Raw genomic sequence first — 21,211 nt, 5'->3', positions numbered from 1 at the left:
TGTATATTGTCTATGATTCTGACTAGTTCACCTAGAAGCAGTGAGGGGGCAGAGTTATACACACTGGACCATGATTAGTTAATTAACTGTGAAGTAGCACCTGTTGAATTCTGTTTGTGAAGCAGGGGGTCTGTTACATTTATGTTAACAACATTAACACAGCTTATATTTTACACCGTTCAGCTTACAACAATCACAAAGCAAAATGAAATGGACTACTAACAGCCTGTAGAGGGGGCAACGCGTCTCTGCAGAAGAAGAAGAAGAAGAAGAAAACTGTGACGTCAGTCCGTGTGGAGGGAATTTAACCCGGAAGAGGGAGGAGTCCTGGAGAACAGGGAGTTGGCTGATGAGGAAGCAGAACCAGAGAACTCCGAGTAAAACCCAGCGAACGCCGAGACCCAGAGAGCAGAACTCCGAGCAGAACTTTCTGAGCCGGATATAACGAAGCGTAGAATCCGCGCCGCCGCAGAAACACCGCAGGTCGCCGTTTGTGAACTCCTTTAGCCGCTAACAGCTAGCTGCTGCTAACTGGGAAGTGACGCTGTCAGGCGAACAGGGCTCGAGCCGCGGTTGTTATCTTGTGAAGACTCGTACAGGTGAGACGGATCACACAGGTACACCTCACCTGACTGTGCACGCTGAGCTAACAGGCTAATAGGGCGGGGATCTCTGCTAGCATCATAACGGATCAATAAGTATCAAACACAACAGGGCGAAAAGTCAAGAACTTTTTTTCATGTGAATATTCCAAATTGAATTTCAGAAACGTCATCAGGAATAACTAACACCTGTACAGGTGTTTCTGACGGAGCTCAGCTGGTTTGTGGGTTTCGAGATTTTTCTGGAAGTCAATTTTCAATAATAATATCTTAAATTCTCCAGTGCAGCTGCCCCATTGTGAATATATTCTCTTTTGTTTCTTCTTCTGTGACCGTAAACTGAAGATCTTTGGACAAAGATCTTTTTCTCCATTTTCTGACATATTGTAGACAAACAGCTGATACGTTTATTCAGAAAATAAACGAACTGTCAGGGAAAACGTTGTATGTAGCTATGGACGAATGAGTAATGATTACCGTGTTGCGCCTTTGAGGTTCTTTGTAGATTCAAAGTGAATTTTCATCTTCAGATGTTTTAGTTCTTTGCTGTCTTCTCATCACCACACAGTTCTCTTCTTTGAGGCACAACTGAGTTCTACTTTAGTTTGGTTTATCTGTTAAATTTAAACTAAGAACTAAGGCACAAAACACCTTAGAGCATAACATTTTACAGCTTAAATCTGTCTTTAGTTCTACTGTGCAGGTGTGTAAAGAGGAAGCAGCTGGTTCTGATCTGAGTGACTTTACAGTTGGATCTGTGTTGGAGCTTCAGCTGCTGATTTAATTGTTTCAGATCTTCAGTGATTTAGTGACCCTGATGTTAATGAGTCAGTACAGAGATTTCCATTGCTACTTTATTTACTTTTGATTATAACTAAATATTTCCGATGAACGAGCCGTGATTCAGTGATTACACCTTTGTGTGTTTTAACCCACAGTCTGTATTCAGCTGTTAATATTGAAACTACACATATTCATGACTCATCACAGCGTCTTAGTATTCCTGAAGCGACTGAGAGACGACTTAAGAGTCTAATATCAGATAAATAATTGATGTCGGACACAATAAAAACTGCACGGAGAAAAAGTCCACTGAAACAAACAATGTGCTGAATAAATGATGGTGATCCCGTTGTGTCACATGTTTTATTTTGGGGTTAAGTTTATTTTATCAATGATTGGATGCAAGTCTGATACATGGATCATAAGACTTCTGATTAGAAACCTGTCCCTCCTAAAAATAACTTTATTTTTACTGAATTAGATCCTCCTAAACCTGAAACTGAAGATGCCAATAAATAATTGCAAATAATGCATAAATGTCAGAAACATCATTACAGAGGAATAAAAGCTTTAGAGGCCTTACTGACTACAAGCTTACAGTCAGAAAACTCCAGGGTAATAATGTGTTTTATCATCAGATAAGTTTATTGTGTGCCGGTTGTTTCTGTCAGAATCGTCGCGCCTCTGTCGTCACTTCGTTACGCCCGCCTTCCGACTCTACACTTCATGGTGATTGGTCCGGCCAGTTTTAGGAGAATCCAGCCTCGAGCCTCATGGAGGGTAACTAGACCCACCCTGGCAGAGAATTAAATTTGTTGCCGCGGGTTGTCTAGCGTGGCTAGGCTAAGCATTAAGTTCACTTTAAAAGGAATTCTAAACATTTTGAGAACATCTGTCTTCCTGATCCACAAACCTGATTAGTGCAGAATGAACTGACTTAATGTTTCTGAACATCGCAGACAGAAATTGTGCTGATGTCCTCCATCTACTGATCCTGAAGGTATTGTCACTGCATATTCATTTACTATAAGTGAGTCTATAATGATCAATACTTGTGACCAAGCTGGTGCAACGCTCAGGGGAGAATTCATTATTGATTAATAGACATTATTTTACCCTCAAGTGTGTCCGATTCAGTGGATCAGAAGCTGCAGGTGCTGATAATCAATTAATATACCACTTTTTTCTGAACTGTCCAAATGATGATTTTGAAATGGAAACTGAAGATGTGATTTATACTAAAGGGTTTGAAGACAAAGTAGCTGACAACAGACCGATCAATAATGAAGCCAACATCATCAGATGTCCACAGTCTGAACCAGAAGCAGATCTGTGCATCCAAAACCCTCAGAACCAGATGTTTGGATTCACTGAAACACACCTGGTGAAGTCTGTTTTGATGTGTGCTGCATTGCTCTTTGATTGATCGATCCTGAGCAGCTGCTGTGTCTGCAGGACAAGAAGACGAAGAAGATGAGTGGAGGTGTGAACAGCATCGATGCCGTGAAGAAGAAGATCAAGGTTCTGCAGGATCAGGCGGAGAAGGCTGAGGAGCGAGCAGAGACGCTGCAGAAGGAGGTGGAGAAGGAGAAGAGGAGCCGAGAGGAGGTGAGCTCATCTGAACACTGCACCTGTACAGGTAGACAGGAGGGTCTGTCTGCAGCCAGCAGGTCGGTCCAGATTCCACAGATACCTGCCTGAACAATGTGGGCTGTGAGGTCGCTCAGACTGTCGTACTATACAGTACTCTCTAGTACTCTTTACTGAAGTACTGTGGAAAACTTTAGTCATGAATTCATTAATTAGTGGTGTTGTTTACTTCCTGCCAACTGACCTGTGTGGTACTGCAATGCAGTGTGGTATTACAGTACTGTGTGTGCCTATCAGTGTGTAACAGGCCGTGAGATAAGCTGCAGCAGCAGCCCGTGATAACACACACACATATTTGTCCCTGTATATTTGTGAGGACCCTCTCTGACAAACAGTGACGATGAACTCCTCCTTCTATTGATCGAAGATGTCCCGATCAGCTTTTGTGTGTGGATATTGATCAGAGCCCTGTAATACTGATGGTCAGATCTGATGCACACAGTGTAGACACTCCTGTCAGCTGATCACTACTGTTGTTGGGCTGAACTACAAAACAAGTTCAACATATCCAGACTCTTTTTTTTTTTTTTTTTTTTTTTTTTTGTATAAATAGGCTTCACAAAAACTAAAACCTAAGTCAGTGTCAGCAGGTTGTTTTAATGGAGAACAATGAGGAATATAAAAATGTATGATGGTAAAAAGCTGCTACTGTAAATGATGCAGGACAGGAATGCTGGTAGAAAACTGAATCACGTGTTAATATATTTATTTTACTGACCAGTGCATCTGATTATTTCTAACACAGCTGCACAATAAAACTGTTCAACTTTATGTATTTAAACATGATATTGTATTGAAATGCATTTAGATCTGACACTGTCCCATAATGCTGGAAGTCACTTTAATTTGTGGACAAATCAAGTGAAATTAATGTTACTGATATAATATTCTCTGTAATTAATAAGGGGCTGCACAGTGTCGTAGTGGTTAGCACTTTTGCCTTGCAGCAAAAAAATCCCTGGGATCTTTCTGCATGGAGTTTGCATGTTCTCCCTGTGCATGCGTGGGTTTTCTCCAGGTACTCCGGCTTCCTCCCACAGTCCAAAAACATGCTGAAGTTAATTGGTAACTCTAAATTGCCCGTAGGTGTGAATGTGAGTGTGATTGTTCGTCTGTATATGTAGCCCTGCAACAGACTGGCAACCTGTCCAAGGTGTCCCCTGCCTTCGCCCGAGTTGGCTGGGATAGGCTCCAGCCCCCCCGCGACCCTAGTGAGGATAAAGCGGTGTATAGAGAATGTCGGTCTATCAGTCTTATATCAGCTGTAGTACCAGCATTTAACATACAAACAAATTTGTCATTTATGCTTCAGCAGCTAGATTAAATGTAGGTTTCCGTGGCAATGCGATGCATCCAGTGTGTGATGCTGTAACTGCTTCATTCAGGTGTACAGACAAAAAAACAAAACATTTTCCCCATCTGAGTAATTGTCAGGAAAAGACTTAGTTTAAGGGAGATGTCTGAACATCATGCTGTCGAGATCTGGCTCCACAGCATCAGTTACCATGGAGATGTAGCTCCACAGCATCAGTTACCATGGAGATGTAGCTCCACAGCATCAGTTACCATGGAGATGTAGCTCCACAGCATCAGTTACCATGGAGATGTAGCTCCACAGCATCAGTTACCATGGAGATCTAGCTCCACAGCATCAGTTACCATGGAGATCTAGCAGGTAAAAAAGAGAGCCACCTTTGTGATACTTAAATCTCCCAGTTTCAGCTTCACATTATCTGCTGACACTAATCTGGCTCCATGCTTCAGGTGATCATTGTCGTTTATCTGTGGTGGGTTTCTGCTCCCTGCTCTGTCTGTAGGCGGAGGCTGAGGTCACAGCTCTGAGCCGACGCATGCAGCTCAATGAGGAGAATCTGGACCGAGCTCAGGAGAGACTCGCTACAGCGCTGCACAAACTGGACGAGGTGGAGAAGGCTGCCGACGAGAGCGAGAGGTACCAACACAGTACTGCCTGTACTAATACTGCTAGTACTACTGCTACTACACATCTGACACTGGCAACACATCTGACTCTGGTTTCTCAAAAGAGGCTCATACAGCTGATCATTCAGGTGTTTTAAATACTGTAGCAGCTCTGTGGACCTTCATCTCTCAGCGGTCTGGTCTCAACTGCTTCCCCTCACCTGTCTTACTCATGTCTCTCCTCACCTGTCTCCCCCATTCAGAGGGATGAAGGTGATCGAGAACAGAGCTCTGAAGGACGAAGAGAAGATGGAGCTGCTGGAGGTTCAGCTGAGGGAGGCCAAACAGATCGCTGAGGAGGCCGACCGCAAGTATGAGGAGGTACTGCACCGAGTACTGTGTATTCTTATACACACAGTACAAACACCAGGCACACATGACACACTGAGTACTGCATATAATAACACATTTCCTGCTAGCATGCTTCCTGTTAGCATGCTTCTTATTAGCGTGCTTCCTGTCGGTGATGCTGCAGGTCAAATGACGTTTGTGTTTGTCTGACAGGTGGCTCGTAAACTGGTGATTGTGGAAGGAGAGCTGGAACGAGCTGAAGACAAAGCTGAGCATGCCGAGAGGTTAACGCAACACACACACACACACACGGAGCTGAGCTGCTGATAACAAACATACAGACTTTCTCCTTTTAGTGTCACTTTATTAGGTACAGCTGTTGTTTACTCTGTTTCTATTATTCTTTTTACTGACACACCTGAGCTGGTTGGAATATTTGGAACACCAGTGAACATAAAAGTCAGACATTAACAACAACCGTGAACAGGTGTGGTCAGGGTGAACAGGTGTTCCTAATAAAGTGATACACCTGCATGTGCGCTAGCTGCTACTCTGATGCTGCTGTATAAACTTGGGTAACCAGGATGCTCTGACCATATAGAGATATGTGTCAGACTATCTCAGTATGATGTCACTGCTTGACTAATAGCGCTCTGATGTACCTGTGTTTCCATGGAAACCCGCTGCATGTGCTGCCACCTGTCTCACCTTTCTAACAGTAAGGTTCGGAGGCTGGAGGAGCAGCTGAGGAGCTTCGACCACTCACTGAAGAGCCTGCAGGCGTCTGAGGACAAGGTACACCTGACCTGAGGGTCACCTGACCTTCCACCTGCTGTCAGTCAGAGCCATGGAGCTCCTCCTCCTGACCTCTGACCTTTACCTGCTGCTTCAGCTCCTCCTCCTCCTCCTCTTCCTGCTGCTGCTGCTCTGTGCATGACTTTACCTGCTGCAGGCAACACATAACACCTGAAAACACACCTGGCTGCAGACGGCACCTGTCTGATGCAGTGTGTCCTGTCATGTGACCTGCAGTAAGAGTCGGGAGCTGGAGGAGGAGCTGAAAACTGTCTTCACTAGTTCAAAGTCTCTGGAGGCCCAATCTGAAAAGGTAGGAGGAGAAACTCCTGCTGCAGGTGTGTCACATCTGCAGGTCGATTTATACCTGCTGACACCGCAGCTGGTAATATTAAAACGGAGTTATTTAATATATTTAGCTTAGTGTTCAACCACCGTTGTAAATATCTGCTTGTTGGAGTTTGATTTGTTTGTTTGGTTCATGTGGATCACAGCAGTTTATTCAGATTTACAGCGAAGCCTCATCACAGTTTATAAACCGTCTGAACTCCAGCTGGTTTCGCCTCACTGTGGACTCATTTCTCTTTATTTTACAAAAATGTAAAAACCTGGAATCAACATGTCTCCATGAGTCCACAGCTGTTACCAACACTGGAACAAATGTCTCCTCATACTGTAGATGTTAAACTATCTCCATGTTTCCTCTCTAGACTTTTTCTCTCTGCTCTACTCTGCTCATCAGCTGTAGAAAGATGTTTGACCGTGCTGAATGTATCTTACAACATCTTCCTCCTCTGCTTTATAGGATCTGACGAGAGATGAAGATTTATTATTGTCAAAATTTAATTTACATGTTTCACCATGTAGACTGTGCCTTCAACGACTTGCTCCTCTGTCCACTGTTCGAGACATGCTGAATTTATTTAATTGATCCAGTCGGTTTGATTTTCCTCAACACTGCCTGCATGTCATCTGAAATCTCTCTGAACGTTTCACTGTTGGTCTCAGCTGAGTCAGTCCTGGAGAGTCAGAACCAGGAGGAAGAAGGTTCTGGTTTTAGAGGATCTCATGAGAGATATAGATTTGTTCTCCTTAAAATGACACCTGAACAAATAGTGATGTTGATAGAACCAAACATCAGAAGATCTATGATTCTCTCTGATCGGGGTTTCAGTTGTTGGTTCTTGAACTAACTAGCAGGTTTTCAGGTTAACATGCAAAATAATGAGGACCAGCTGACCTGAGATCAGCTGACTGTCCTTACCTGTGTGTCTCTGTCTCAGTACTGTCAGAAGGAGGACAGGTATGAGGAGGAGATCAGGAGCCTGAGCAACAAGCTGAAGGAGGTGAGTCACTGATCACATAATTCCAAAAACACCTCTCACCTGTGACCTTCTCCTTTGTGACCCTCTCACCTGTCCTGCTGTGTTTCAGGCTGAGAACAGAGCTGAGTTTGCTGAGCGTACTGTGGCAAAACTGGAGAAAACCATCGACGATCTGGAAGGTCAGACAGATCAGTACTGATTGATGCTTATCGGCGATTAATAACTGATCAGTAATCTGCAGCTTGCATGAAATAGTCACCACATTCACTTCCAGAGCAGGAAGTATTGAGTAGAGATCGGGGTTATTGATGACAGGATGTATTGATGTTAAAATGATTATCAGTGACTGACAGACAGACCGATTGTTTGTTTCAGACTCTCTGACTTCAGCCAGAAACGCCAACATGGAGCTTCAGGCGACGCTGAATCAGACGATGGAGGAGCTGAACTCCTGCTGAACGCCCCCTCCCTCCCCTTAAACCTCACCTGTGGCCAAAACCTCCTCCTCACCTTCCTCCCCCTTCCCAGGTGGAGGTGAGCAGGTCAAACATTCCCCCTGAATGATTCCTGATTCACACATTCCTTCTCTGAACTTTTGAGTCACGTTTGGAGTTTTGCTTTATCTTCCTCTCCTCCTCTTCCTCCCCCTTACCTACTCCTCCTCCTCCCCCTTACCTACTCCTCCTCCCCCCAGTATTATTAGTGGGAGGGTCCGGGGGTCCACATGAGGAGCAGCTGGTGTGTTTTTGTCTAAAGGGAGTTTAACAGACTTACAGCCCCCTCTCGTTAAGAACTAATTAACTAATTAAGTGTTTGTCTTAACGGTTTCTTGTTGCTCTCATTAGTTTTTGTTGCCAATAATTGATTGATTAGAGCCAATATATCCTGTTAGCCAATGATTTGTTGTTTTAGTTCCTGGGGGGCATGGCTTAAGGAATGAGCCAATCACAGCGAGGCATTCCACTGCCAAACATGAACCAGGGGCCAATCAGACGTCGGAGACATGCCCCCCCAATTTTCCTGCCTTTGACCTGATGACATAAAGTTGTTACCTGATGATCATGATGATGATGTCATCGCTGTGCTGATGTCACAGCTCATTGTAATAAACCATGACAGGATTTTATAAAATAAAAGCACTGGTATATAGACCCAAACACAAACTGAGGTTTTATTGATCTGTGGATGTTTATTTTTACAGGTGATTTTATTAAAACATTTCCGAACATGAAGTTTGTGTTAAACAGTGAAACGGACTCACTGCTGTTAACCCTCGTGTTTTCCAAGGTCAAATTGACCCATTTTAAAGTTTGAAACTGTGGGGAAAAAATATATTTTTCACAATGAAACTTCCAATGTCCACGTTTTTGGGAAATTACTGAACATTTTTGGTGGAAAGAAAAAGTTTCTTTAAAAGCATTCACAAAAAAATCAACCAAAATCCAGCGAAATTTGCTGGATTTAGTTTTTTTTTTTTTTTTTTTTGGTGAATGTTCTTGAAGAAAATATTAGACATATGTACAGGGTGGGGAAGCAAAAATATCCTATTGACAAATTTGAATGTCCTGCCCAAACGGTGAGGGTAATAAAAACAATAATTAAAATCAAATTTCCTTACCTTTAACCAATCTTTTTAATATTTGTCAGACCTTGGTGCATTGTGAAGTGAGCAAGCAACAAGCAAAACGCAATAGGGTTTGTGATCTCCTGGATGCCCAAATCCCTCAGAAGGACATTGCCAAGATTGCTGGCATCAGTGAGAGGACCATTCGCCGCATCCAGCATGCCAGACAATCCAGTTTGGGCACCAAGAGAACTCCAGATGGTCCTGGGAGTCTTGAGCTCAGATGGCAATAAGATGCCACTCTACTTCTTCAAGCCAGATCAGAAAATTGGGGCTGATGTGTCCTACAAAGTTCTGAGATACACCGTTTTGCCCCGGCTGAAGGCCACCTACCCTGACAACAACTATGTGTGGCAGCAAGATGGGGCTCCTGCTCACACATCAATCAAGGTCCAAAAGTTCTGCGAGTAGAATATGGCGAACTTCTGGCCCAAAGGCATTTGGACCCCGAGCTCACCTGATCTAAACCCCCTGGATTTCTTCTGATGGGGCACCATTGAGTTGAGGACTAATGCCACCCCTCATGCCAATATGGATTTACTTAAGGCTGCATTCTCCAGGGAATGGGAGGCCTACCCCAAGGAGGATATCAGGAGGGCCTGTGCCTCTTTCAGAGGCTGTATCGAGGCCTCCATCATGGCTGATGGAGGACATATTGAATCAATATGCTCTGAAAGCTTTAAATTTGTGTTCTTCAAGAAATCAGTTCAAAATTCCAAAGAATACAAAAGTTATACACATTTATAGTTGTTTTTACCTGACAGGACATTTTTGCTGCCCCACCCTGTAATCACATTAGATATTTTTAGATTTTTTTTTTTTTTGGAAGATTTTTAGTCATTTTTTTGGAAAATATTTACAAGAAATTTCTTGTCAAATTTGGGGGATGTTTTTAATGAAACTTTTTTTCCAAATTTTCAGAAATTTGAAGATTTTTTCAGACAAGGAAACAACATTTTTGGTGTCCATAAAAGACGACAACAAGAGGGTTTAACAGAATTAGCCACTCAAAGGCAGCAAACACACTATTTAAAGGTTCTGGTTCTAAGGACACTTTCTGAGGGAATTACCCAAAGTTCATGATGTTGTGGTGTTCAACATGAAGACACCGACCTGAAGTTTACCTGCTGGTATGAACCACAACACTTAATGAAACATGTTCCAGGTTCTGTTTTTTATTTGATCCTTCACCAGGTGAGTTGGTTCAGTCTGGAGGCGGAGTCTGTTTCTGCTTCATTATTCAGAGCAGTGCCACCTGCTGGTCGACCTGTAGTGATACATCTGAGTGAGCTGTAGTCTTGTACACCTGCTCAGTAGTGAGATTACTTTGTTCTGTATATGCTCAGCCCGAGTCACCTGCAGATCTGACAGATGTGACCTGGTTATTGAGTCAGGAACAACTGATCTGATGTTTGTCGATAAAGATTTGATTTAGATACTTGGCTTTGGATGTTTCACCTGCTCAGGTGAGTCTGACTCACCAACTTGATCAAGCAATACTTATTTATTGATTAGCCTGAAAGAGGACTGAAAGAGTTTTTCATAATTGATCAGCTGATCCTGAGTATCAATGATCAGCAGTTATTAATCAGTGATGATCAGCTGCGACTGATGGATGATGATGCTTCCTCTGCCAGCTTTAGGACTGGCTGCAGCTGTTCGTCTAACGAGGGAGCGTCTCCATCGTTAGTGATGATCCAATCAAACTGTACACCGCTGTCCAACCCGCACTCTGACTCAGCATCATCCACACCTGAGAGACACACAGGTGAGACAGACAGGTGGAGTCAGAGAGACACAGGTAGATACATACAGGTGGAGTCAGAGACACAGGTAGAGACAGACAGGTGGTCTTACCTGCGGTGAAGCTCCACCCCCTCTGTGTCCTGGTCTCTTCTGAACTTTGGACTCTCACACACTGAGTCTGTCGGGGAAACTTGGACTGGAACCACTGCAGATCTGACAACCGCCGAGCATCACTCACCACCTGACCAGTCCCATAGCAGATCAGATCACTGACTGTTTGACCAATGACATCATTGCAGGTAAAGGAGCTGACCAATTAGGTTGCTTCTAAAACTACCACCCTGCAGTTGCTATAGAGCTACTGCTGTGTTGCCAAGCAGCTGCAGTGATGTTGCTAACGTACCCACACAGGTTGCCGGGCCCCTCTGGTTGCCAGGCGACAGAAGAATCCAGGATCCTGGAGGCGCCGAGTCTCTCCCCAGTGGATCATGTCAGCCCGGTAACGCTCCTTGTAAGGACCAGAACCCAGCAGCTGGTCCAGATCCAGACCATGTTCCTGCAGAACCAGCACAATACAGGTGAGGGTGACCATGGCAACAGGTGAGCAAGTACACATCACACTGTACTTACTCACCTGTTGCCATGGCTACAGGTGACAGGTGAGCAAATATGATGTGATGCATAAGCATGGAAATAGGTGCAGTCTGATGGTGTAACCATGGTAGCAGGTGCAGTGTGATTGTGTAAACCTGGCAACAGGTGCAGTGTGAAGACTGCGGTCAAGCCAGCCGCCTCTCGTTTCTCCGTAGTCAAGCCAGCCGCTCCTACATTTTCAGTGCGCTCTTACCGTCAGCTTACGGTAAATGCACGACCGCGCATCAACTATTTCCGGTTTAAAAAATAAAGCGCTGCTTTTTATTCCATTTGGAAACTTAATGAATTTATTATTAATTTTTTACAGTAAGTATTAGCATTTTAGCTCAATAGCTCTCAGGTCATGTGACGTATTGACCCCAAACTAATGCAGAATGATAGTGCTACTAAAGATGGTCAACATATGGCAATTTATATTTGATTTTAGGACATTATTGATTTTTAACAGTTTTTTTTACAGTAAATATTAGCATTTTAGCTCAATAGCTTGCAGGTCATGTGACTTATTGACCCCAAACTAATGCAGAATCACAATCCTACCTTACCTGGTCAGCATACGCCAAAGAAGAAGAAATAGTTTGGCTTAAAAGATTTTAAAGCAAAAAATTAAACATTTTTTAATGTAAATATCAGCATGTCTTCTCATTACGGTCCAGATCATGTGACTTTTCGACTGAGGTTTATTTTATTATCACACTAATAGATCACCGGGATGACACACATCACTTTTTATTTGAATTCACAATTTTTAAGATAGACAGATAGATAGATAAACAAGTTTCCAGCTTCTTATACTTCAAGCTATTTATTTAGTGTAAATATTAGCCGTACAATTTGATAGTTAACAGTTAAGCTGAGTCGGTTACTTAAAACATCGCTGCATAATACATGATCTGCGAATGCAGCGCTTTATTTTTTAAACCGGAAATAGTTGATGCGCGGTCGTGCATTTACCGTAAGCTGACGGTAAGAGCGCACTGAAAATGTAGGAGCGGCTGGCTTGACTACGGAGAAACGAGAGGCGGCTGGCTTGACCGCAGTAGTGTGAAGGTATAATCATGAGAACAGGTGCGGTGTGTCGGTGTAACCATGGCAACAAGCGCAGTGTACTGGTGGGACCATGACAACAGGTGCAGTGTGACTGTGTAGCCATTGTAACCGGTTAGTGGCTTACCTGAGCATACTGCTGCTTCAGTGGTCCCGACAGTCGCAGGATGCAGCAGACCTCAGAGCCCAAACTGCAACAAAAGTAGATCAAACAGGTGAACTGTCTCAGGTGTTACTGTGACGTCAACGGCAGCCACAGGTGGTGTGACATCAGATGGTGGCTGTGAACTTCAGGTATTTACCGCTGCTGAATCCGGTCCGTCACAAAATCCTTCCCCGACTTCCTCTTCCCACTGAACACCAGAACCAGCTGAGGAACCTCAGAACTCTCAGGAAGGTCCATCTGTGATCGATCATCAGGAGCTACTGCTGATTGATCAGTCCCGCTGAATGACCCGCAGCTTCGGCTCTGTCGGACCACTCCGAGCCACACCGAACCACACCGACAAATACCGTAACTTTCCGAAAACACACGAAGTGCTTCAAAATAAGCCTGCCAGAGACCGTTACAGGACTTTAATCACGTCACTGTTCGATCGCAAATTGATTGATTATTAGTCTTGTGACGTGTGGCGTTTGTTTGTGGAGAGACACCGAGGAACCATTGGAAACAAACCCAAACTTTTATTTCCACCAACCATATTTTAGCTAAATTACGGTAACACGTGATTGTCGTCATATCTGGACTGAATCAATGTAGAGGGAGGAGGGGGTGTTCTAAAAATCAGTCATTTTAAAGCTAGTGATTAATTTATTCACCTACTGGATGTTTAACAGAGTTTAAATTGTACTTCTTTTGGTTTATTTTTCATTATGTTCTGGTGTTAATAGAACTTTCAGCTGTAAATTGCATTTCCCACGAGCTCCTCCGTCACACATGCTATTGGTTCCGTTACAGATATTTATATCTGAACCTTCTTTGTAACCCCCCAGTTTCTGCTTCGTGTTGGTATGACCCAGACTGACTAACAAGATGGCAGCAGCGACGTTTTGGAGAAAATCGCAGTTTTTAGCGGCAAAACAGACATCACCTCTGCGCGTGAGAAACAAACTACTTCATTCAATGTCATGCAAAAACGTTTTTCTATATGTAAATGGAATGCAAAACGAAATCAAGTTTAGTTAAGTTTTACCTTTCACCTTGTTGCAGCGTCTCGTACGCATGCGCAGAGAGTGGCAGTTTTTGATCATCGGGTTTAAAGTTTAATTTATCAGTTGTCCGATTAGATAAACAGATAGACATTATTCTGTCATGTCTTAGTGAGAAATGCTCAACCATTTGATCCACATTTTTCACCAGTTTCAGATATTTTAGAACCAAACAGCTGGTTTTATGGTTTTTATGACTTTATGGTTTTGTAGTAACTTAATTGTGTTGTTTTTTGTTATCATGCTGATAGAAAGCACATTGGTCTTCTTTTATGTTGCTGTAAGGTGCTCTATAAATAAATTTTTATTGATTGGAACATTATTGGTCAATAATCATTGGCTGCAGCGTTAAGAACAAGCTGATCTTTGTTTTCTAATTAATGACAGATTTCTTCCTGATCTGAACCCTGCAGAATTATTTTACACTTTATAAACTTCAAGAAGTGAAGTCCCCGAACAGTGTTCTCAGACTGTATAGATTCGGTGGTTGTGAATCTGCTGGAAGTCTCTGGACTAAAATACATGACAACAAGATTGTGGACCGAAGGTGGAAAACTACAAACCTTCAGGTGTAGACGACAGAAGATAAGCAGCTCCCGTGTTTGTTTATGAGCTGCTTTCAGATCCAAATTAAACCATAAATCTATATTACAAATCAGTTGTTTGATCAAAATGATGCATGTTCCTCCAAAAAGCCAAATTGAGCTTTTCATAGAACTTTGTGTTGTTCTGAGAAGCTGTTTGAGATTATGCAATGCAGCAACTATTTACAGCCATGGCCATAAGTTTAGACACAAGTACCATGATGTTTGTGAATCTTAGAAAATACCACAAAATTGTCACTTACAATATAAATACCAGTCATAGCCATCAACCAAAATGAAATATATTACATTTTGGTTGATGGCTATGACTGGTATTTATGTTGTAAGTGACAATTTTGTGGTATTTTCTAAGATTCACAAGCGTCATGGTACTTGTGTCCAAACTTATGGCCATGGCTGTACATATGGAAAAACTGGGGGGGGGATAAACTGGAAAAATGCTAAATAATACATGAAAGAAGGGATTATTGTTATTATTGAAATGAGACATCCAACTTTCTATGCACCAAGTGATAACCTTCAGTCTGGATATTAAACAAATGGACAAGGTGGAGTTTGATCGCAGCTTTGAATTCTCTGTAAATATGCTGAACTTTCTGTATTTGCTGACGAATCCAGTCATCTTTTTTTAAGTCGTGTTTGTTGTAAGATCAGTATTTAAATGATTAACATGTCATTCAGCTGTATTAAAATGCAGTGTAAAGAGCAGCTGTAACTTCCACCAGAACGTTCTCTGCTTTCTGCCCTGAAACTGAATCACTGCAGGTGATATTAATGATTTAAGATGTCTGTGTTCCGTCTAGTCATGGTTCCACCGTTGTGCAGTTCTTCAGTCCGATGAGCCTCCTCAGTTGAAGTTCTTCAAGCCGCTTGAAGATGCCATGCTGCCAGCAGGAAGCTTCAACAACAAAGTGGCGTTCATCACGGGCGGAGGGACGGGTCTGGGCAGGGCCATGACCACCACGCTGTCCGCACTCGGAGCACAGTGTGTCATCGCCAGCAGGTCAGAGGTCACATGACCAGACTAACTAAAGCAATGGTCTCATGACCCCCCAGGCCCCATATTTAAAAGTCACACCTAAATCCTGGCTCCAGGATACTTATTATTAATAGTTGATTGGTTATTTGTTGTTAACGATACAGTTGATTGATAATATTTTAACCAATAAGGCAGCAGGCATTTCAGTGCTAGCTACCTGTGGCTCATGCTAACAATGCTAAGCTCGGTTAACTCAGTCCAGGACCTGACTGTCTGTCGGCAGAGACTTCCTTAACGTTCAGCACCATTTATTGATTATTGATTGATCACACGGCCGACTGCTGGTCAAACAAAATAGTTTGTGTGTGAAATTCTGACTCGGTGTTTGTTTGTTCAGGAAGTTGGACATCCTGCAGCAGACAGCCGAAGAGATCAGCAGCCAGACTGGAAACAAGGTCAGAATCAGAACCAGAACCACCCTGAACTGGATCAATCAAGTCTCACCTGTTCCTGTTCTGTCTGTCCTCAGGTCCACGCAGTGCAGTGTGATGTCAAAGACCCTCAAGCCGTCTCTCGCTGTGTTGACCAGATGGAGGCTCTGACCGGATTACCTGACGTAAGTACACACCTGTCTGTACCTGTGAGGACCTTTACTGACGGACCAGAACCAGAAACTGACCCAGAACCTAACCTAAACGTGACTTCAGTCTGAACCTGACTGTAATCTGAAGCTGATCCATTCATTCAAAGACCTTCCACAGTACGTAAAGGGAGAGTGTTGGATCAGAACCGGGCTGATCAAGTAGTTTCTGTTCCTGTTGCTCTGGTGACACAGTCTGCTGTGTCCTGATTGGTGCAGGTGATCATCAACAACGCAGCAGGAAACTTTGTCTGTCCGTCTGAACGTTTGTCGCCAAACGCTTGGAAGAGCATCACTGATATTGTTCTGAATGGAACCGCATTCGTCACTCTGGAGCTGGGAAAGAGACTGATCCAGAACCAAAAAGGTCAGTGGTCCAGAACCAGACAGGTCCAACTGATCTAAGATCAGAACGGTCTAGAGTTTAGACTTTGTTAAAGTTGTTCTGACAAGTCCAAGGTTCTTTGACCTTCAGGAGGTTTTGTTTGTGCGTTCAGGAGCTTCCTTCCTCGCCATCACCACCATCTACGCCAAGTCTGGTTCTGGATTTGTGGTTCCGAGTGCATCAGCGAAAGCCGGAGTTGAGGCGCTCTACAAGTCAGTCTAACCTTTAACCTGTGACATCACTGAGATGCTCTTCGCTGTGGATGTGTGGTTGCCATAGTAACATTGTCGTTGCTGTTTTGCATCAGGTCTCTGGCTTCAGAGTGGGGGCGCTATGGCCACAGGTTCAACATCATCCAACCTGGGCCAATCAAAACAAAGGTACTGCTCACCCAACCACAGCTGCAGGTGTATCTGTACTGTGTTGTTGTTTACCTGTTTTTTTTGTTTGTTTTTTGGTGTTTAGGGGGCATTCAGCCGTCTGGATCCAACCGGAAGTTTTGAGAAACACATGCTGGATCGCATCCCAGTGGGTCGACTCGGAAAACCAGGAGAAATCGCAAACCTGGCAGCGTACATGAGCAGCGACTACGCCACCTGGATGTCCGGAGCAGTGAGTTAGACTGATCCTGGACCAGAATTTAAACAGAATCAGTCCTGGTTCTGGCTCAGAGTTGATGTTGACCTGTGTTTGTGTTCAGGTGATTCGGTTAGATGGAGGAGAATACGTGTTGATGGCAGGAGAGTTCAACGAGCTGCGCAGGGTGAGTGTCACACTGAGCTGTTTTACTGAGAAACATTGACGACACTGTGTTCTGCTCCGGGTTAACCTGCAGAGCTGGTTCTGATCTCTGTTTGCTGATCCACTTTGCTTCACACCTGTTTAATCTGTTTACTCACCTGTCTGTTCCAGGTGACTCCGGATCAATGGAAAATAATGGAGGCGATGATCAGAAGCACTAAAGGATCTTAAAATCACCCGGACACTCGTCATTGGGTGACAACCAATCAGATCGCGGTGCAGAGAAGCCCCACCCACCTGGTGATGCCATAATGATGAGATACTGTGACGAGTGGTTGCTGGGAGTTTAGGTATTTCACAGTGATTAATCGATCAGCTGTGTGGCTGACAAAATATATTTGATTGTAAAAACTGATGTTGAAACCTCAGATATTTGTTTAATGAAATGTGTTCGAGGTTTCCTCATCATATTGATACTGTAGAAGGTCTCAGATCGGAGCTTTTCTGTGGTCACTGCTTAAACTTCCTCTTTAAAGTTTAGTAATTGACCTAAAAGGGAAGGACTTTAATCCTGCAGCAGTTTCAATAAAACTGACACGAGTTCAAACATTGAGCTGGTTTCTGTTGTTAATGGGATGATTTAGATGAGGTCAGGTTTAATCTGCAGGAGATGCAGGTTCAATATGAACAAGAAAACATCAGCTTCAGTGTAAACGTCCTGGATGTTTTCTCTTTACAGCCCCACAGACAGACTGAAACACTTCTTTTATTTTATTTCTATTGTGTGACTTTAACATGTTAATTCAGAACTTAACTGTCATGATAAAACATGAAAGATGAACGGAGGTGGCAGTAAACCAGAGACTGGTGGCTTCAGAGCCATAAAATGGTTCAGTTCCTGTCAGACAGTTCTGTCTAAAAGCAGGTGAACAACTTCTAAACTAAGCTGACAGATTTTCATGTGACTGTAGCATGTTCAGCTGCTCACTGTTCATCCTCCTGCTGGTTCTTTCCGCTTCTTTAAACTTTGCCTGCTGTAGGTATCATGTTAACCTGCTACAAAAAATCCTTTATCTGTAAATTCTCTCTGCCACAAATGGAAAATACACATGTTCAGTGCAGATGTTGACACAAAGAAGAGGAAGCTCCCTGGTTTTGCCTGAACTCGGGTTCAGCATCTGTTAGGATCCTCCTTCCTTTGGGGGTTTTCAGTAGGAGACCAGAACTGTGCAGGGATCGTACAGGTAAAAGCCAGAAATTAGAATATTTTCATAAACTTGATTTATTTCCGTAATTTGCGAACAAAGGTATAACTTTTACATTATATGTAATCATTGCACGCAGACTGGATGCACTTCAAATGTTTATTTATTTAATTTTGATGATCATAGGTGGCAACAATGAAAATCCGACATTTCCGTGGGTCAAAAAATTAGAATATTACCTGAGGCCAATACAAAAACAGGATTTGTAGAAATGTTGGCCAACTGAAAGTATGAACGTGAAAAATATGAGCATGTACAGTACTCAATACTTGGTTGGAGCTCCTTTTGCCTCAATGACTGCATTAATGCGGCGTGGCATGGAGTCGATCAGTTTCTGGCACTGCTCAGGTGTTATGAGAGCCCAGGTTGCTTTGATAGTGGCCTTCAGCTCTTCTGCATTTTTGGGTCTGGCATTCTGCATCTTCCTCTTAACAATACCCCACAGATTTTGATGGGCTAAGGTCGGGCGCAGTTGGGCTGGCCAATTGAGTACAGGAAATATCATGGTCCTTAACCAGGCACTGGTAGAGTTTGGCACTGTGTGCAGGCGCCAAGTCCTGTTGGAACATAAAATCCCCACCTCCATAAGCAGGTCAGCAGCAGGTAAGCATGAAGTGCTCTAAAACTTGTGGTAGACGGCTTGCGTTGACCTGGATCTCAGGAAAAGTGGACCGACACCAGCAGATGACATGGCACCCCAACCCATCACTGATGGTGGAAAACTTCACACTAGACTTCAGGCAACGTGGATTCCTGTGCCTCTCCTGGTCCTCCTCCAGACTCTGGGACCTCGATTCCAAAGGCAATTGCCAAATTTTGCTTTCATCAGAAAACATAACTTTGGACCACTCAGCTGCAGTCCAGCTCTTTTTTTCCTTAGCCCAGGTGAGACGCTTTGCGCGCTGTTTCTTGTTCAAAAGAGGCTTGACACGAGGTATGCGGCAGTTGAAACCCATGTCTTTCATGCGTCTCTTGGTGGTGGATTTGAAGCACTGACTCCTGCAGCAGTCCAGTCCTTGTGAATCTCCCCCACATTTTTGAATGGGTTTTTTTTCACAATCTTCACCAGGGCGCGGTGATCCTGTCGCTTGTACACTTTTTTCCTACCACAGTTTTTCCTACCTTTGCCTCTCCATTAATGTGTTTGGACACAGAGCTTTGAGAACAGCCAACCTTTTTCAGCAATAACCTTTTGAGTCTTGCCCTCCTTGTGCAATGTGTCAATTGGTTGCCTTTTGGACAGCTGTCAAATCTGAAGTCTCCCCATGTTTTGTGTAAGCTTCAGAACTGGACTGAGAGACCATTTAAAGCCCTTTGCAGGTGTTTTGAGTTAATCAGCTGGTTTAGTGGGTGGCACCAGGTGTCTTCAAACTGGACCCATTTCACAATATTCCTAATTTTCTGACCCACGAATGTCGGATTTTCATTTGTTGCCACCTATGGATCATCAAAATTAAATTAAATAAACATTTGAAGTCATCAGTCTGCGTGCAATGATTACATATAACTGCTAAAAGTTATACCTTGTTCGCAATTACGGAAATAAATCAAGTTTATGAAATATTTCTAATTTTTCTGGCTTTTTACCTGTATATCTCATCTGGCCTGGGATCAGCTCAGGATCAACCCTACAAGAAGAGGAACATCTGGAATGAGCTGCTGAGCTGCTGCTACTGAATGAGGCTGGATAAGAAGAAGATGGATGAGAAAAACTTCTGTCGCTGAGGTCACATGAGATCTGCCATCTTGTCTGCTCCGAGATAAGTAAACTTTTCGTGACATCTCAGTGAAACACTGCAAATACTGAGCAGCTTATAAGTTTTCATTTGTGAGCTGGCAGCTGCAGCTGCAGTTGGTGTGAATGGTCTGACTGAAACCTGTTGTCTTCAAACAGTCCCCATGGAGTTAAAGACAGTTCACTCAGAACAGTCATGACATAATAATTCTGGTGGAATGTTACAGCAGACAGACTAGAACTGTCATCAAAACGATAATTCACTGGAAGAACAAAACAGAAGCTGCAGACCAAACCTCCTCAGAACCTCTCAGTGCTGGTTTCTGCTCAAAGGTTGTAGAGACGTTAAAAAAGCAACTGACAGATGAAAGGAGAGGAAGATCTTATACCTGAACCCTACGTCCAGTGAGCTCTGACAGCTGTGGAAATGTTTTATAAAGGATCAGCAGGCTTCTCATTGGCTGTGGGTCCAGCAGAGCATTTGAACAGAGTTAACAGTGATGTTAGCTGCTGTGATGGAACAGTGTTAGAACCAGAAATGATCTCATCATGAGGAGAACCCAGCGCTTTGTTCTTTGGAGGCTGGAGGTTAAACTTCTTAGAACTTGTTCTCAGCTGCTCGTGACATGGAAGGTAAAACAGCTGCCAGACTGGTAATTACAGAGTATGCATCGTTTTACCGAGTCACAACTCTTGCTTCTGCACATCTGGAACTACATCTGAGGAGGTACAACTCCAACAGCATCATTCTGACCAAGTTCCCTTCAGCTGAGAACCCAATAAGGACAAAGTAATCAAAGAATCTGGAACCTGACAACGAGGAGTCAGAATTTAACTGAAATCACATCCAGTCAGAGTCCAGCTGGTGATATTCATGTTTTTAAAGATGTGAAACAGTTCAAACACTGTGAAAACTCCTTCAGTGATGAAGGTCTGCAGCTGTTTGATTGATCACTGCTTTATTGATAATCATGGTATTGATCACTGTGAGATATTGCATTATCAGGACCAGAGCACTGATGCCACAGCTTTCTGTAGGTGCTGCTTCCTTGCCCAGCAGCGCCCCCCTGTGTCCAACCAGGTGAAGTGTTTAAGTATTTACAGTCTCAGCAGGTTTTGGTTCAGATCTTCCACACGACTTCTTTGATTTCAGAA

At 43.4% G+C, this 21,211-nt stretch overlaps 3 protein-coding genes across 4 annotated transcripts; 2 read left to right on the top strand and 1 right to left on the bottom strand.

Moving 5' to 3' along the window:
* Positions 1–286: 286 nt before the first annotated feature.
* Positions 287–8,577, top strand: LOC110963815 (tropomyosin alpha-4 chain-like). Of its 2 annotated transcripts, none has more exons than XM_022212309.2 (9): positions 287–599; positions 2,841–2,993; positions 4,853–4,986; positions 5,219–5,336; positions 5,520–5,590; positions 6,339–6,414; positions 7,385–7,447; positions 7,536–7,605; positions 7,802–8,577. In XM_022212309.2, the coding sequence occupies exons 2-9, from the start codon at positions 2,859–2,861 to the stop codon at positions 7,882–7,884; spliced, it is 750 nt and encodes a 249-aa protein (XP_022068001.1). In that variant the 5' UTR covers positions 287–599; positions 2,841–2,858; the 3' UTR covers positions 7,885–8,577. The 2 variants fall into 2 exon arrangements, with proteins under 2 accessions (XP_022068001.1, XP_022068000.1); XM_022212308.2 differs by lacking the exon at positions 6,339–6,414 and adding an exon at positions 6,026–6,101.
* Positions 8,572–12,985, bottom strand: pmvk (phosphomevalonate kinase). Its single transcript, XM_022212322.2, has 5 exons — positions 12,800–12,985; positions 12,625–12,688; positions 11,200–11,352; positions 10,908–11,037; positions 8,572–10,803 (listed from the first exon to the last, which is right to left on the bottom strand). The coding sequence occupies exons 1-5, from the start codon at positions 12,898–12,900 to the stop codon at positions 10,649–10,651; spliced, it is 603 nt and encodes a 200-aa protein (XP_022068014.1). The 5' UTR covers positions 12,901–12,985; the 3' UTR covers positions 8,572–10,648.
* Positions 12,986–13,471: 486 nt separating this feature from the next.
* Positions 13,472–17,669, top strand: decr1 (2,4-dienoyl CoA reductase 1, mitochondrial). The gene is made up of 10 exons (XM_022212321.2): positions 13,472–13,596; positions 15,115–15,314; positions 15,688–15,745; positions 15,820–15,906; positions 16,150–16,297; positions 16,428–16,527; positions 16,623–16,695; positions 16,781–16,927; positions 17,016–17,078; positions 17,228–17,669. Exons 1-10 carry the CDS (start codon positions 13,531–13,533, stop codon positions 17,285–17,287), a joined length of 1,002 nt encoding a protein of 333 aa, XP_022068013.1. The 5' UTR covers positions 13,472–13,530; the 3' UTR covers positions 17,288–17,669.
* The last annotated feature ends 3,542 nt before the right edge of the window (positions 17,670–21,211 follow it).

The sequence above is a fragment of the Acanthochromis polyacanthus genome, chromosome 12 (assembly GCF_021347895.1).
Source record: "Acanthochromis polyacanthus isolate Apoly-LR-REF ecotype Palm Island chromosome 12, KAUST_Apoly_ChrSc, whole genome shotgun sequence".
Lineage (NCBI taxonomy): Eukaryota > Metazoa > Chordata > Actinopteri > Pomacentridae > Acanthochromis > Acanthochromis polyacanthus.
The sequence above is the reverse complement of the archived record's forward strand: the minus strand, read 5'-3'. Positions and strand labels throughout refer to the sequence as shown.